Source organism: Lepisma saccharinum, chromosome 27 (genome assembly GCF_977018435.1).
Source record: "Lepisma saccharinum chromosome 27, izLepSacc3.1, whole genome shotgun sequence".
Taxonomy (NCBI): domain Eukaryota; kingdom Metazoa; phylum Arthropoda; class Insecta; order Zygentoma; family Lepismatidae; genus Lepisma; species Lepisma saccharinum.
The window spans coordinates 51,989,174-52,001,679 of NC_139255.1; the positions used below are offsets into that span (position 1 = coordinate 51,989,174).

General features: G+C 38.4%; 2 protein-coding genes across 3 annotated transcripts in view; both read left to right on the plus strand.

Moving 5' to 3' along the window:
- The window catches only part of LOC145980140 (dipeptidase 1-like), a 43,951-nt gene extending 40,896 nt beyond the window's left edge, over positions 1 to 3,055 (plus strand). Inside the window, exons 10-11 of the mRNA XM_083113189.1 lie at positions 71 to 209; positions 2,893 to 3,055. Coding sequence (XP_082969315.1) covers positions 71 to 209; positions 2,893 to 3,018 — 265 coding nt within the window. The 3' untranslated portion in view covers positions 3,019 to 3,055. The remainder of the gene's footprint in view (positions 1 to 70; positions 210 to 2,892) is intronic.
- A 3,573-nt stretch (positions 3,056 to 6,628) lies between these two features.
- LOC145980284 (dipeptidase 1-like) overlaps positions 6,629 to 12,506 on the plus strand; it is a 32,812-nt gene continuing 26,934 nt past the window's right edge. The window contains exons 1-3 of one of the 2 annotated variants that reach the window (XM_083113295.1): positions 6,629 to 6,720; positions 10,519 to 10,651; positions 11,308 to 11,458. In XM_083113295.1, coding sequence (XP_082969421.1) covers positions 6,699 to 6,720; positions 10,519 to 10,651; positions 11,308 to 11,458 — 306 coding nt within the window. In that variant the 5' untranslated portion in view covers positions 6,629 to 6,698. The remainder of the gene's footprint in view (positions 6,721 to 10,518; positions 10,652 to 11,307; positions 11,459 to 12,506) is intronic. The other variant, XM_083113296.1, reaches the window with a different exon arrangement.

Genomic DNA, 12,506 nt, shown 5'->3' on the forward strand with positions numbered 1-12,506 from the left:
GCGTATGTGAATAAAGTTTGTAATCAGGGAAAGACTTTTCGGACACCCTGTATATTATCATTTTCAACAGACTTGCGAGGGGTGTAGATGAGCTCTGGAAGTACGACGCTCTGTTTGAGATTCTCTCCAAGCAACCTGAATGGAACGAAGAGAACTTGCTCAAGTTGGCATCCCTGAATTTCATACGCGTGTTCCAGAAAGTAGAAGAGGTAAGAAATGTTTTAGTTAACTTACTAAGGTTGGTATTGCTTCCATCTTGGTACCACAGTAGATCTCTGTGTCCTGTAGTCTCGAAATGTCCTCAGAAAAGTGTGTAATTTTAAGTGAAGTATCGAGACATATTCCAGATCACGGCCATTTTTGGAGGTGTGATGTGCAAAGCACTACCCTCCGGTCTTTCCGGGAATACAAACCCGTGTTCTTCGTCGTGGTAGTCAGATGCCGTACGGACTTGGCCACCGCAGCTCCAGAAAGAGATAGAGAGAGAGGAGGGAGAAGTAAATATATGGAGGAGCAGGAAGAAAAGAGAAAGGTAGAGAAAACATAAGAAGAATGAGACAGAAAAATGTAATGAAAGAGGAAAAATATATACAGTAAACCCTCGTTAACACAAACTCGCTTAAGACGAACACTCGGTTAACATGAACAAAATGTTGGTCCCGGCAGGGAAGTATTATATCTTATAGAAAGTTTAATCGGTTGACACGAATTACGAACTGTTTCTTAGTCCGTTGCGTCATTAGATCTCATTTAAGACGAACTTTCAAAGTTTTTCATATTTTTTTTTTCTGTTCTTCCTCTGTCGTTCCTCTGCTAGGTATGTAACAAATCGCTCAACAATCACTATCATCTTGTCAACAATCAACTTATACAGTATTGTAACCAACAGATTCAGATCAACAATGTGTTCAAATGTGTTTTTCTATTCTTCAAAACATAGCAAGTACGAGTAATATCAAGATTAAAACTTGGGTGCAATTGCTCGACAATCGCGTTCATCGCGCAACAATGAGCTTATACGTATTTAACCAACACATTCAGTTGTGTGTTCAGATGTGTTTTCTATTCTTTAAAACGTAGAAGACTGAAACCCCAAGTAGTAGTGTGCTGATGCAATAAAAGCTATCGCCGCATTCTGGGAATCGGTGTCATCACAACACATACAAAACTGTTTTTCCACAGAAAATGATCTGAGTACTTTTTTTAATAGTTAATTACTGTAGTACTGTGTTTTCTATGATGACATACATAATACGTATTGTAAGTCCCCGGGTAGCACGAATTTCTTTAACACGAACTCTTGATTTTTCGGAGCCTTGGGATTCGTGTTAACGAGAGTTTACTGTAGTTAAAAAAAGGACGAGGTATAACCTGCGCAACAGCCCGTGAGGATTTACCTAGCGACTGCCGGCCTCACTCTTACATGCCTCAGCAGAGGTGGGTAATCATCCAACCCGTTACGGGGTGACGTGTGGTCAGCACGACGAACCCCCAGTAGTTGTAGGTTTCCCAGCTAACAGGGCCGCGCATATCGGCAGAGGAGGAGGAGGAAAATGGAGTGGTGAAAGCAGCGTTGCCAACCGTACGGTCCTGACCATATATGTAAGGAAATTTCATGGCATGTACAGACCAGACCTTAGTCCGCAATTTGCTCTTGCAGCTTTATCCCTAATATTTCCCTAAGAAATTCTTAAACCAATCGTACAGACCTGGAGACAAAAATACGGGCCGTTTGTAATGTGGGTTCGGTATTATCCTTTTCAAAAGTTTGCAACGCTGGAGGAAGTCGGGTAACTCCCGCCGATTACACAATCCCGTTTCTCTCACTGTTCATTGGTGCAGCCGTCTCGCGTTGCTACTTGCGCAGAGACTTGTTCTCGTTCGCCTGGTCTACAGTTAGCTGGTACGGGGGTTAGCTCGACAATTTTCTCAAAAATGGTGGGTGGCCACCGGTCCCATACACAGGCCAAAATCTCACGAGAAAAGTTTTAACGCTTCCCTCCACAAGACTCGAACCAAAGTCTTAGACGCATTATACCGCACGGCCACCACATAAGCACCATCAATACCTTCGGGTCAATCACTGATTAAGATTTTAAGAACCTCCCATACAAGTATAGCGTAAGTCAAAATGATGTTCCCGATTTCAGTGTCTATTTATTTCATTGTAATGATACGTAAATGACTGAGATTACGCACACAGATAGAAAAACTCAAAAAGTTTTTCCTGGCATGTTATAAATGTTCTATGTGCGATCCACGTGTTACACGACACCCATCTACAGTAGTCTATAATCAAGTAGCTGCCACACTCTTTCTAGCAAGTCAGGGTCCATAAACCTTCCTGTTCGAAATGGCACAAAAAACATTCAATTTTGGAGAATCTGTTACATGCACTGTTTTCACAGAAAGACGCCCTCAATCCCAAGTCTTCTAGTTTCAGAGCTTGCATCAGCTTCATGTCAAGATGTTTCCGCGAGTCTCGCCAGACAGTTTTCTGTTGAATACCGAGTTCTAGACTTGCCAGAAGGTGGTTCAACCCCAAATCTTGGTCGGAAATGCCACGGAACGAGCACGACAGACTTATTGGTATGAAAATCGAGCATACAGAACGCTTTCTGAAGTCCAGTGGTAGCCATTTTCCTCACTGTGACTAAACTGCCTCCTGGTGGCCGACGCGCAACTACGAGTTTGCAATAGAAAGAAAAAAACTTTTTGAAATTATATTCCACATATGCAAGAAAAGCTCATTACCTTTCGTAAAAGAAATGAACGAAATCGGGAACATGATTTTGACTTACGCTGTATTTCAAGCTATACACTTTAAATATCCCTGAATCATTAATTGAAACGTCCCATACATTAACTAATCCTAATATCTTATAATAACAGGTGAGCAAGATAATTCAAAGCGAGCATACTAAACCTTACAGAGACTTGGTGCCTGAAGAGTTACTTAAGGAACATGGCGTTGGAGCCTGCATGGCTGATTGGTCGCTGGTGCAACCATCATCATAGAGGCGTTGCACTTTTCTGTTTTGTACTCTTCCTCTTATGTACGAATCAATTAATAATAAACCTGAATAAAATATTGAGTTTAATTGTTCATTTAATTCACGTATTTAATCAGATTTCATGAACATTGTATGTACAGTTCCTTTAACGGTCGAGGAGCGGCGGCCAGCTCACCGGGCAGGTGGGAGCGCGTCTGCCGGCATTTAGATCCACAGCTGTACGCTGAGCTTGGCACTAGACGCGTCAGTGCTTCAGTATACAGATAGCTGGTGTCCAGTTTGCACGTGTCTGTTAAATGTTAAGGTGTTAACAAGTGTTTAAGATTGTTTTGTTTCAGTTTGCGTATTACTGGTGCTTTTCTGCAGTCTAATAATGCCACGCTATCCGAACAATTTAAAACAACGGATTTTTATGTACAAATCTTAAGTCATTACGAATTCTTGTAGGGATTGATTGATTGAATTTAAAATTTTGGGTGCGTCAGCACTAAGGCTATTTTGCACCCGTCACATTATACGGGGTCCAGCCCCTTATTGTTACAAATAGCAATTCTATCGTTGCAGAACTAAAATCATAAAATATTAAAATGTTCTGACTTTCGTTAAAAGCTGAGGCTGTACAGGGGCACTCAGCACACATAAGGACAAAACAACAGGACAACACAAACAAAATTATACTGGCCATGGGGCCAGTCGCCAGAGCCTCGTTAGTCTTTAGTCCAGGGTGCACTACGTGGAAGTGAGGTTGACTTTTGGGCGCCTATGTGGAAGGTACCCCTTACACCCCGAATTCTTGTAGGGAAGGAAGTATAAGGCGTTTCGCAGCGGAATTCCCAGATGTTCCTGCTCCATACAGAGACAGTGTTCGAAAACTTTTGAACAAATTTAGGGAAACAGGGTTTGTTCTTGATAAGAAGGGTGAAACGACGTTGCACAGGAAACAGACATTTTTTTTAAGTCGTCTGCGTGGCAAGCCACCAAACTTTTATACCTGAAGCCATACATTAGAAGAATTGAAAGAAAACATCAGGAGAGAAACTGAAGAAATTTCGGAAGTGAAACTGATACGTGTTAGTAAAAATATGATAAAAAGATACCGTATATGTTTGGATGCGAACGATTTGAACGTGAAAGGCACTGTATATTTTCCCTTCATCTAAACATGAGGGTGTTGGATGGCGTGTGTGTGTATTTACAACAGTTTAAGGGCCTCCCCGATGTCGTAGTGGTAAGGGGCCCTTTTTCAAAGAGTGGCTCGAGATAAAACTTGACACCCCACATTCTGTTCAAAATTGAGTTAACATTGGATTCCGTTGCTATACAATAGAGAATAATGTTACTTCAGTAGCCGGTGACGGTCAGAAAAACACGCTAACCCATAACCAACAATCTAGAGCAGTGGTTCTCAAACTAAAGCACGCGTACCCCTAGGAGTACATAACCGACTTGAAGAGAGTACGCGATCAGCTCGGAAGAGAAACGTCGAGAAGAGTAACACAACATTTTTTGCTGCAGGTGTGTAGAGCAGATTTCATTGTTTCAGACTTCATAGCTTTAACGCTCAACAGGAAAATAAGGCTGTTTTTGTCACTGACACTCTTCGCCTTATATGTTTTGAAATAAAATACTCGTTCGAAATCTATAGTAGACTAAATTTGGAGCCGAATCTCCGCTTGAAAGTTTCAAGTGCACAACTAGACATCTAAGGTGTAAATCACCAACCCTGAGACCTTCTGTAAACAAACGGTCTCACCGATTCGATGTATCACTCCGCTTCAGCTGATTCATGACCGCAATCATCTGCTGTTACACTCATAGTTCGCCGCACCTATTCATTTTATATAAGAGCCTCTGAATGTGAGAACCCGCTCTCAAAACATCAGACAAATATGCAGCCGCATACATTGTTACTCTCCCGGTCATTCTCTCTTTCATAACCCTTAAAACTGCAGACACTGACACACCACTGCACTGGGATACCAACTTAACCACTTCATTTACTGGTTTCTCAGGATACCACTGTCAGAACGTTACATAAATATTGAGTAGAATCTGTTTCTCACCCCTTTTCAAAGGCTGTCCTTGCTGGTGTTCTGAAAACAAGCTCGGAGAACACGGAGACCTTCCCACACGCATAGAAATCGGCATGATATTTTTCTAAGGATATGTCGGGCAATATTACTAAGTTGCACTACTTCCTTGCTGTTCACATTATTATTTTTAGAAAATAACCAATGTTATAAAATATCATTATGTAAACAAATCTCTAAGCTCATTGAAAGTTACAATGCATATTACTACAAAATGTTCACACTTATCTTGCCTTGCCATGTCACCAAGTTATTTTACGAAGTGCACTATATTTGGCGGAACAAAAATCGTTATTAGGATGCTTGTCAAAGTTTCCAACCGCAATAAATTTTCGAACTTTTTGTCTTGCTTTGATCATCATCAATATATTTATTGGACTTACAGCAATGCATATGGCTGTTTATGCCCATTATATATTTTATTTACATAAGATACAATTTACATAAAATCTACAAACAAATTTTAAATACACTCCTATCTATATCATCCTTAGAAATATACATTACCATGTTATATCATTTTGTCTAAAAATGCAAGTAAAATATATTCAATTCACATGCAAGAAAGAAGCCAATTTTATGGGAAATGATTACTGGTGCAAAGAGTTAACCATAAAGGTGAAGCAATAAGTAAAAAAGAAAGAGTATTGGGTTTAAAGTGAGACTTCTTTTGCGGCAGCGTATCCCATACTACAAATTGGCCATTGTTTTACCTTACGTAATGAATCCTGTAACAACGCTGGATTTTCGTGTGGATTATTTTACTTCTATGAGTTTGCAATGCTTTCTGCATGCAGGTGGTTTTGTTTACAGAAGGTCTCAGGGTTTGTGATTTGAACCTTAGAAACTGTGTCAGGCTATGCAGGCACATCCATCTCAATAGAAACACTAAGGATTTACAATAAAAACTCCAAAATTGTGCTTGACAGTTTGTTTACAAACTTATATTTGCTCTTTACTTTTTTATCAACAACTCTAGCAAAAATATATGAAAATTGAAGTTTTAGCATACATGTGCTTCCCATTTTTATTATTGTAACTAATCATAATTATTGTAAACGCAAGAACGGGGTGGGGGGGGGGTACAATGAGAAAAGGTATTGAGAACCACTGATCTAGTGGACCAACTTTCAGCTGCGTATTTCTTGGTTTCAATACCTTTGTGAATTATCAATTTATTGGGGCACCCTGTACTATAAAATATGATGCGTTATTTAAACTGCTTTCAGTAATGAAGTTATGTTATCACAAAGACAAAATATAAGGATTATTATTTTCTTGCGGAAGCTTGAAATATTATTTTTTGCATGAAATGTTCTGTGTATGTGCTAAGTAAAAAAGTATAGTCTACATTATTAAGAATAATGAATAAGCCCAGGTCTGTTTTTGACGCTGTAAACGCAAAACAAGATGCTCCAACTCCAATCTCACTTTTGGGTTTGGATATATTGTATGTTGGCAATTAATCCTTAACTAGCGCCAACGCGTTAAAAGCTGAAATGAATCGAAATGAGCAATGTTTATAAGAGAATGAAGGTCTAGTATTAATAATAATTGTAGTTAGCTGACATTGTGCCAACTCGGTGTTTGCAAAATGAGGAAAGAGTGGATGTTAGGTATGTATTGGGTTATTTGTGATATTTTGATTGTAATAATTTCTAATCAATTATCTTGTAGTGTACGTGGAGCTTCTAAATTTGTTATAAAATTTATGTATTGCAAACGAAAGATCATGACAGCTTCATTATCATTTTATTTCTAACGGTAATTGTAGATTTGAATAACTATCGTATTTCGTAAGGTGAAAGAACTAAGTATACAATCTAGTTTTTGCACAAATTGATTGATTTATTGATTTAGTTTATTTTACTTTGCGTTTTGTGCCTCTTGGCTAATTTACGAAGATGAGGATGAGTGATGAAATGATGAAATTGATGAATGGACATTCACAAACAACCAAACCCGAGCGGGATTCGAACCCGGGACCCTTGGCGTATTGCACGAATTGAATTGGTGTAAATAATCTTCTGTGGATAGCTGGTATGAATTGCCTCTTTATATTGGCATAATGACTGTCTTCTGCAAATATGAATAATTTACTCTCCAAGGCTATAACACGTGATGAATGTTTAGGCTACGTCTGAATACAGATCAATATCTATAATTATCAGGTTGAAATAACAACTTCTAGCTTCAGTTTATCTAATAACCCCAATTGTAGAGATGAGACATGGAGGACGTGACTCCCAGCTCGAAACTAGAGAGGAAATGGACTCACCAGGAACATGCAGTAGCAATGACAAACACATTTTCTGTTTTTCCCCAGGTGCAGTAGCCATGACAAACACATTTTTTTTTTGTCGAGATCGCAATCTCGTGAATAGTGACCACGTTTGCTTAATGAAAGCGAACAACTTGGAAGGTATTGATCACTCATGCGAAAATGTCAACAAGGCCGATGATAACTAGAACTCGTAGTTACCAATGTCCTTGATGTGCACGCACCACTTATACGTATAAATAATTTAATACCCAGTGTGACCTTGAGTCTGTTTCAATAGCAACTCGATTCTGTAAAGTCACATAGGTTTACAAACCTTGCAATATTCCAGAGAATTTTCAAGTAGGTCTAATTCTGGGGGATTTCACGAAAAGTGGTCCTACTACATTTTAAGAACAAAATGAATTAATATAAAAATTATTATGGTTTTAATTGCATTTAAGATTTAGATGTTTGTGAATGCATATAATTTACACATTTAAAGAATCAAAGTTACTAGCATCTGCAGTCTATATGTTTCACAGACAAATGAAGTCAAAATTTGCTATATTTTTAAAGCGTCATACACGTAACGCACTTTTGTTAATACTTTTTATGCATTCAGGCTGTGCATTTGTTAGCAGACACCACAATGTACTTCATAAATCTATGAAATCAGTTAATTATATATTTCAATCCAATCTCATGTCTACAACCATAAATATTGCGTGTAAAATGTCACACACGTAATAGTTTCTCCATCAATATGTACAATGAGACTATTTTCGTAACACCCCTGACTGCTACGCATTTGCAGCTTGGAAGCGAGTTGTAACTCCTCAATCACCTATTCAACGAGTGAGCTGATGACGTCATCCCAATCCTCCACCTATCGTTAATCCTCTTGTTCACGATGTACACTGTTGGTAGGCTCGCTAGCTAATCTACCTCTAACTTTTCTGTCCTTAAATACTCTTATGGAAGCGCAAGACAACTTTTCGAATATGTTCCAGAAAATGTCAAGCTCACTTCTTCTTAAGGCGAAGAGTGACAATTACGCACCAGTTGTGCATTTATTTCAATATCGTCGGATTGGGCACTGCTATTTAAAAGAAACGGATTAGTATACAAGGGAGTATGAATTGCTCTCCATGTTGCAAGTGGAAACTGATTTTCAAGTTGATTACTAAGCTAGATATGATGTTTGAAAAATATGATTAGTAAGTATTTACAGAATCCCATGTATTCCTTATGGGAAATCAACTTCAACTTCAAATTACGGCTAATCAAATGGGAGTTTCCACTTTTCCTACTACTATGACATAGTTCAACGTGTGCTTTTTCCGTCCATGAACTTTTCTACGTCATTGGATGTTTGATATTCCCGAGAGAACGAATAAAATAATGGTCCCATAAGCCTAATGCATTTCTCCTTGCCTCCTACGGCCATCCTGGCAGTGTTGCCAAACCTGATGTGCATAAAGAGCTACATTTCACCATTAATAGAGCTAAAGATGACTTTCAAGGAGCTAGAATAACGAAGGTTGCATAAAGTGCCTTCTAGGGTAATTTTAGGTGTCAAGAGGGGTGGAAGCGCTGCTATTACAGTTAGCTTTAAAGTGATGGCAATTTATTCATAATGTTCACCGCCTAGATCTGGCGCCATCACCCATCTCAATAATCCACTGACGCTCGTATGAAATCGAAAATAAAGGATTCCCGGATAACAATATTGTCATCTTCACCTTAACCACGGCGCTATATAAAAGTAGCTTGGGAGGTGAGAGGGGGTTGGTGACACAGCCAAATATAACAATGTCACGTCACGTGCAAATGTACACTCATGGCAAAAGTTGGTCTTTGTGGGCCGGAGTCAGTGGTGGCATCAAAGTGGGGCAGGGAGCGGGTGCCAGAGTTCATAGCCAAACGAGTGCACGAAAGAGCCAGATCTGGCTCCAAAAGAGCGAAGTTGGCAGCGAGAAAGCTCTTGGCGAAATTGTCCCTCCCCCCCTTAAGAACTTTAAAAATCATACATTTAGAAATTGCAGTTGTTGCATGTACAATATGACAATCGAACCGAAATAAACTGCTTAACATGAGTTCTGTTAACAATGTTCCGCTCTCTTAACTCTAGTACGGCCAAGAGGGACACTTGCCCTGGGCCCTGGGCGTCAGGAGGGGGAGGGTTGAAGAGGTCCGTCGCCCTCTCCCCTGGAAATTGCCATCATTCATTTCAGTTTGCAAGAGATAAGAAATCTTGATATTGTTCTTCATAATAAAGTTCAGTTAACGAATATTCGAACAGAATAACTAAAGTCAGTAATGCAGTGTATCTAAAGAATTGTGTAAAATACAGGAACCAGGTTCATATTGTAACATTTAGTTCCACGAATAAATGGTTCCAGTTTTCAAAATTCCAAAAATTGTGATTTATGTGGGGTTGCACAACATAAACTTTGTATCTTAAATTTTTCTCGTAGAGTAACTTTTTTCTTGAACGAGGTATGCATAAGTGAACAACAAAATAGAATAACTATATATTTCAGCACAGTAACTGTATAAAATGCAAAAAGATAATGAAATACAATTGTGCTGAATAATCATTCACCTGGTGTATCGAGCAGTATGATTCAATAATAATGAAAATAGTGATAATCATGGTGATGGCCGCGGTGGCTCAGTCGGTAACGCGCCATGCTAAAGGTCCCGGGTTCGATCCCCGGCCGGTTCAAATTCGGGAACTTTTCTAACGGTGGAAGCGGCCCCGGCGCCCACCCAGCGTCGAATAACATGGGTACCTGGGGGAAACCCTGCGGGGTAAAGGCGGTCAGGGGCGTGATGCTGATCACATCAACCCCCGCTCACGACCGGATCAAGAAAGTGTGGGGCGTTACCCCCACACCCCCTATACGCCTTCATGGCGTGGTGCTAAGCACAGGGGAGCACTTTACTTTTTTTTTACCTTTTGTGATAATCATGGTAATAAATTTGGAACAAATGGTTAATATTTATTAGCTTATTATTCAAATTTTGTCGATGGCCTAAAAAATTTCTGGCGACGCCCATGCCCAGATCTCTCGCTTCAGAGGCTATTTATAGCTAATCTGACACTTCCATCATAATGTTAAGTAAAAAAATACATATTTCTTTGCAGAATTAATGAACATCCTTCTTGCAATTCTCTTGGCTTCAGCAATCATTGGTTTATTGTTCGTAGTGGTGTATTTTACCCAACCTACCGCTGATAATTTGGAGCAAGACCTCAATCACATTCAAGTTGCAGATGGGTACGTTCTTTTTCTTTTTTTAATACAGAACTAGTTACTCCTGTTTTTATTCGGTTAAATTTTCAGGAAAGTTCCTCATGGTTCCTTTAAGAAAATGTATATTACTAAAAGTTCTTTAGAATCTGAATCAGCCTTTTACTTTTTTTACTTTATGTAACGATATGCCACATATGTAACTTAGAAGTGTGAAATACCAACATTTGAGTGCTAGAAGTTTCAAATTACGACATACGTCGAAGCTCTCTAAATGTGTATTTTGCTCAAAAGTGTCCTGAATGGAGTTAAGTCACTTGTGCTTTGAACCCCTGATATGCCATTTGGTACCAGAAAAAGCTACATGATTCTCTTACTGAAGTTTATTGCAATTGATCGATCACATGACACATCAAATCCTTGGAAAAATAAAACCCACAACAAAAATAATAAATTCTAATCAATATTTCACAGTTTATATACTTAATACAAAATATCCCATTAAAAGGATATTCTAATTTATATTTCATTGTAATTAATATGAACTTTTAATCGTGTTTTCCACTGGTAAGGTACACTTCAATTAAAACCTACGTATAAGTTTTATATCTAAGGAACAGTCTTGAGACTGTTCGGGATATTTTCTTGTGAAGAATGATATCAAAATATAATACTTTTTCCAGGTACAACTGTCTTGCAGAGAATTTGCGGAAATGCTATTCTGATCAGTTGGACAGGTACGATTTTCTTGCAGACCCGGATGAAGTACATGGTTCTTGTGTACCATGCCAGACAAACCTTAGGTTGTTGCACACAGGCCGTGTACGTATACAGGTATGAACTGGATTATTCATTTAGTTGCTTATTACTCATACACAAGCACCAGTGTTAAAACTAAACACAATTTGGAGATTATTTTTCATACTTACATATTGCTTAAAATGTTGTAACCAGCCGACTCAAACCAAACATTGTAATTTCAATACAATTGAAAGAACATTCTATTCAAGTCTATAGTTCTAAAGAAAAGACGGTGACAGTTTTTAATTAAGAAGTACAATTTTGTGTAAAGATGTAAATGTTCCAGAGGATTTAAATTCTATTCACAAAGATTTGATATGTCAGTCACATTCTCACCTTAACATTAAGTTCTAATGTTGACAATCAGTGACGGCGATTAGGTGGGGGGGGGGCGAGGAGGGGCAGTTGCCCCCGCACTATGCTAAACTTTATCTACGAAGGAAAGAAAACTGTCTTTGCCCCCCACTTTTGGCACCCTCCCCCTTATTTTTAGAACCCAATCGACGCCACTGTTGACAATTATTGATAACAAATAACTTCGTTAGTGCATAAGGGAAGGAAAATTCCTTTCCTGTGATAGGAATGGTTTTACAAATGTGGAATCTTGAATATCCTCCGCCTGAGTTCTAACACTGACAGATGAACATTTACAGAAATAGTGTTGTGGAAGTTTTATTACTAGGATCATATAAGAAATTTTAATTAAATTTATATTTACACGTCATATATCTTCTTAATTGTGAATGTTGCTTGTAATATTGATACTTAATAAGGTGTAACATATTCTTTTTAAATACAAACAAAATAATAATTGATATTGACATAGAATTCCACTGATCTTTATAAAGTGATCATTCCACTTTTTTTCAAAATTTCAAATTCAAAGACCAAATATATTTCATCAGTTTAACAGTCTCTAATCAAAACAACTGTTACTATCAAATAGTTTAGCATTTTAACAATAATAATTGTTACGTATTATTACGAATCAGTAATAAAATTTGCTCCGAAGGATCCGATTCTTGGCCTGGATATTCGTGTTGATTTCAAATGTCCACTTATTAATTTCAGATAATCAACA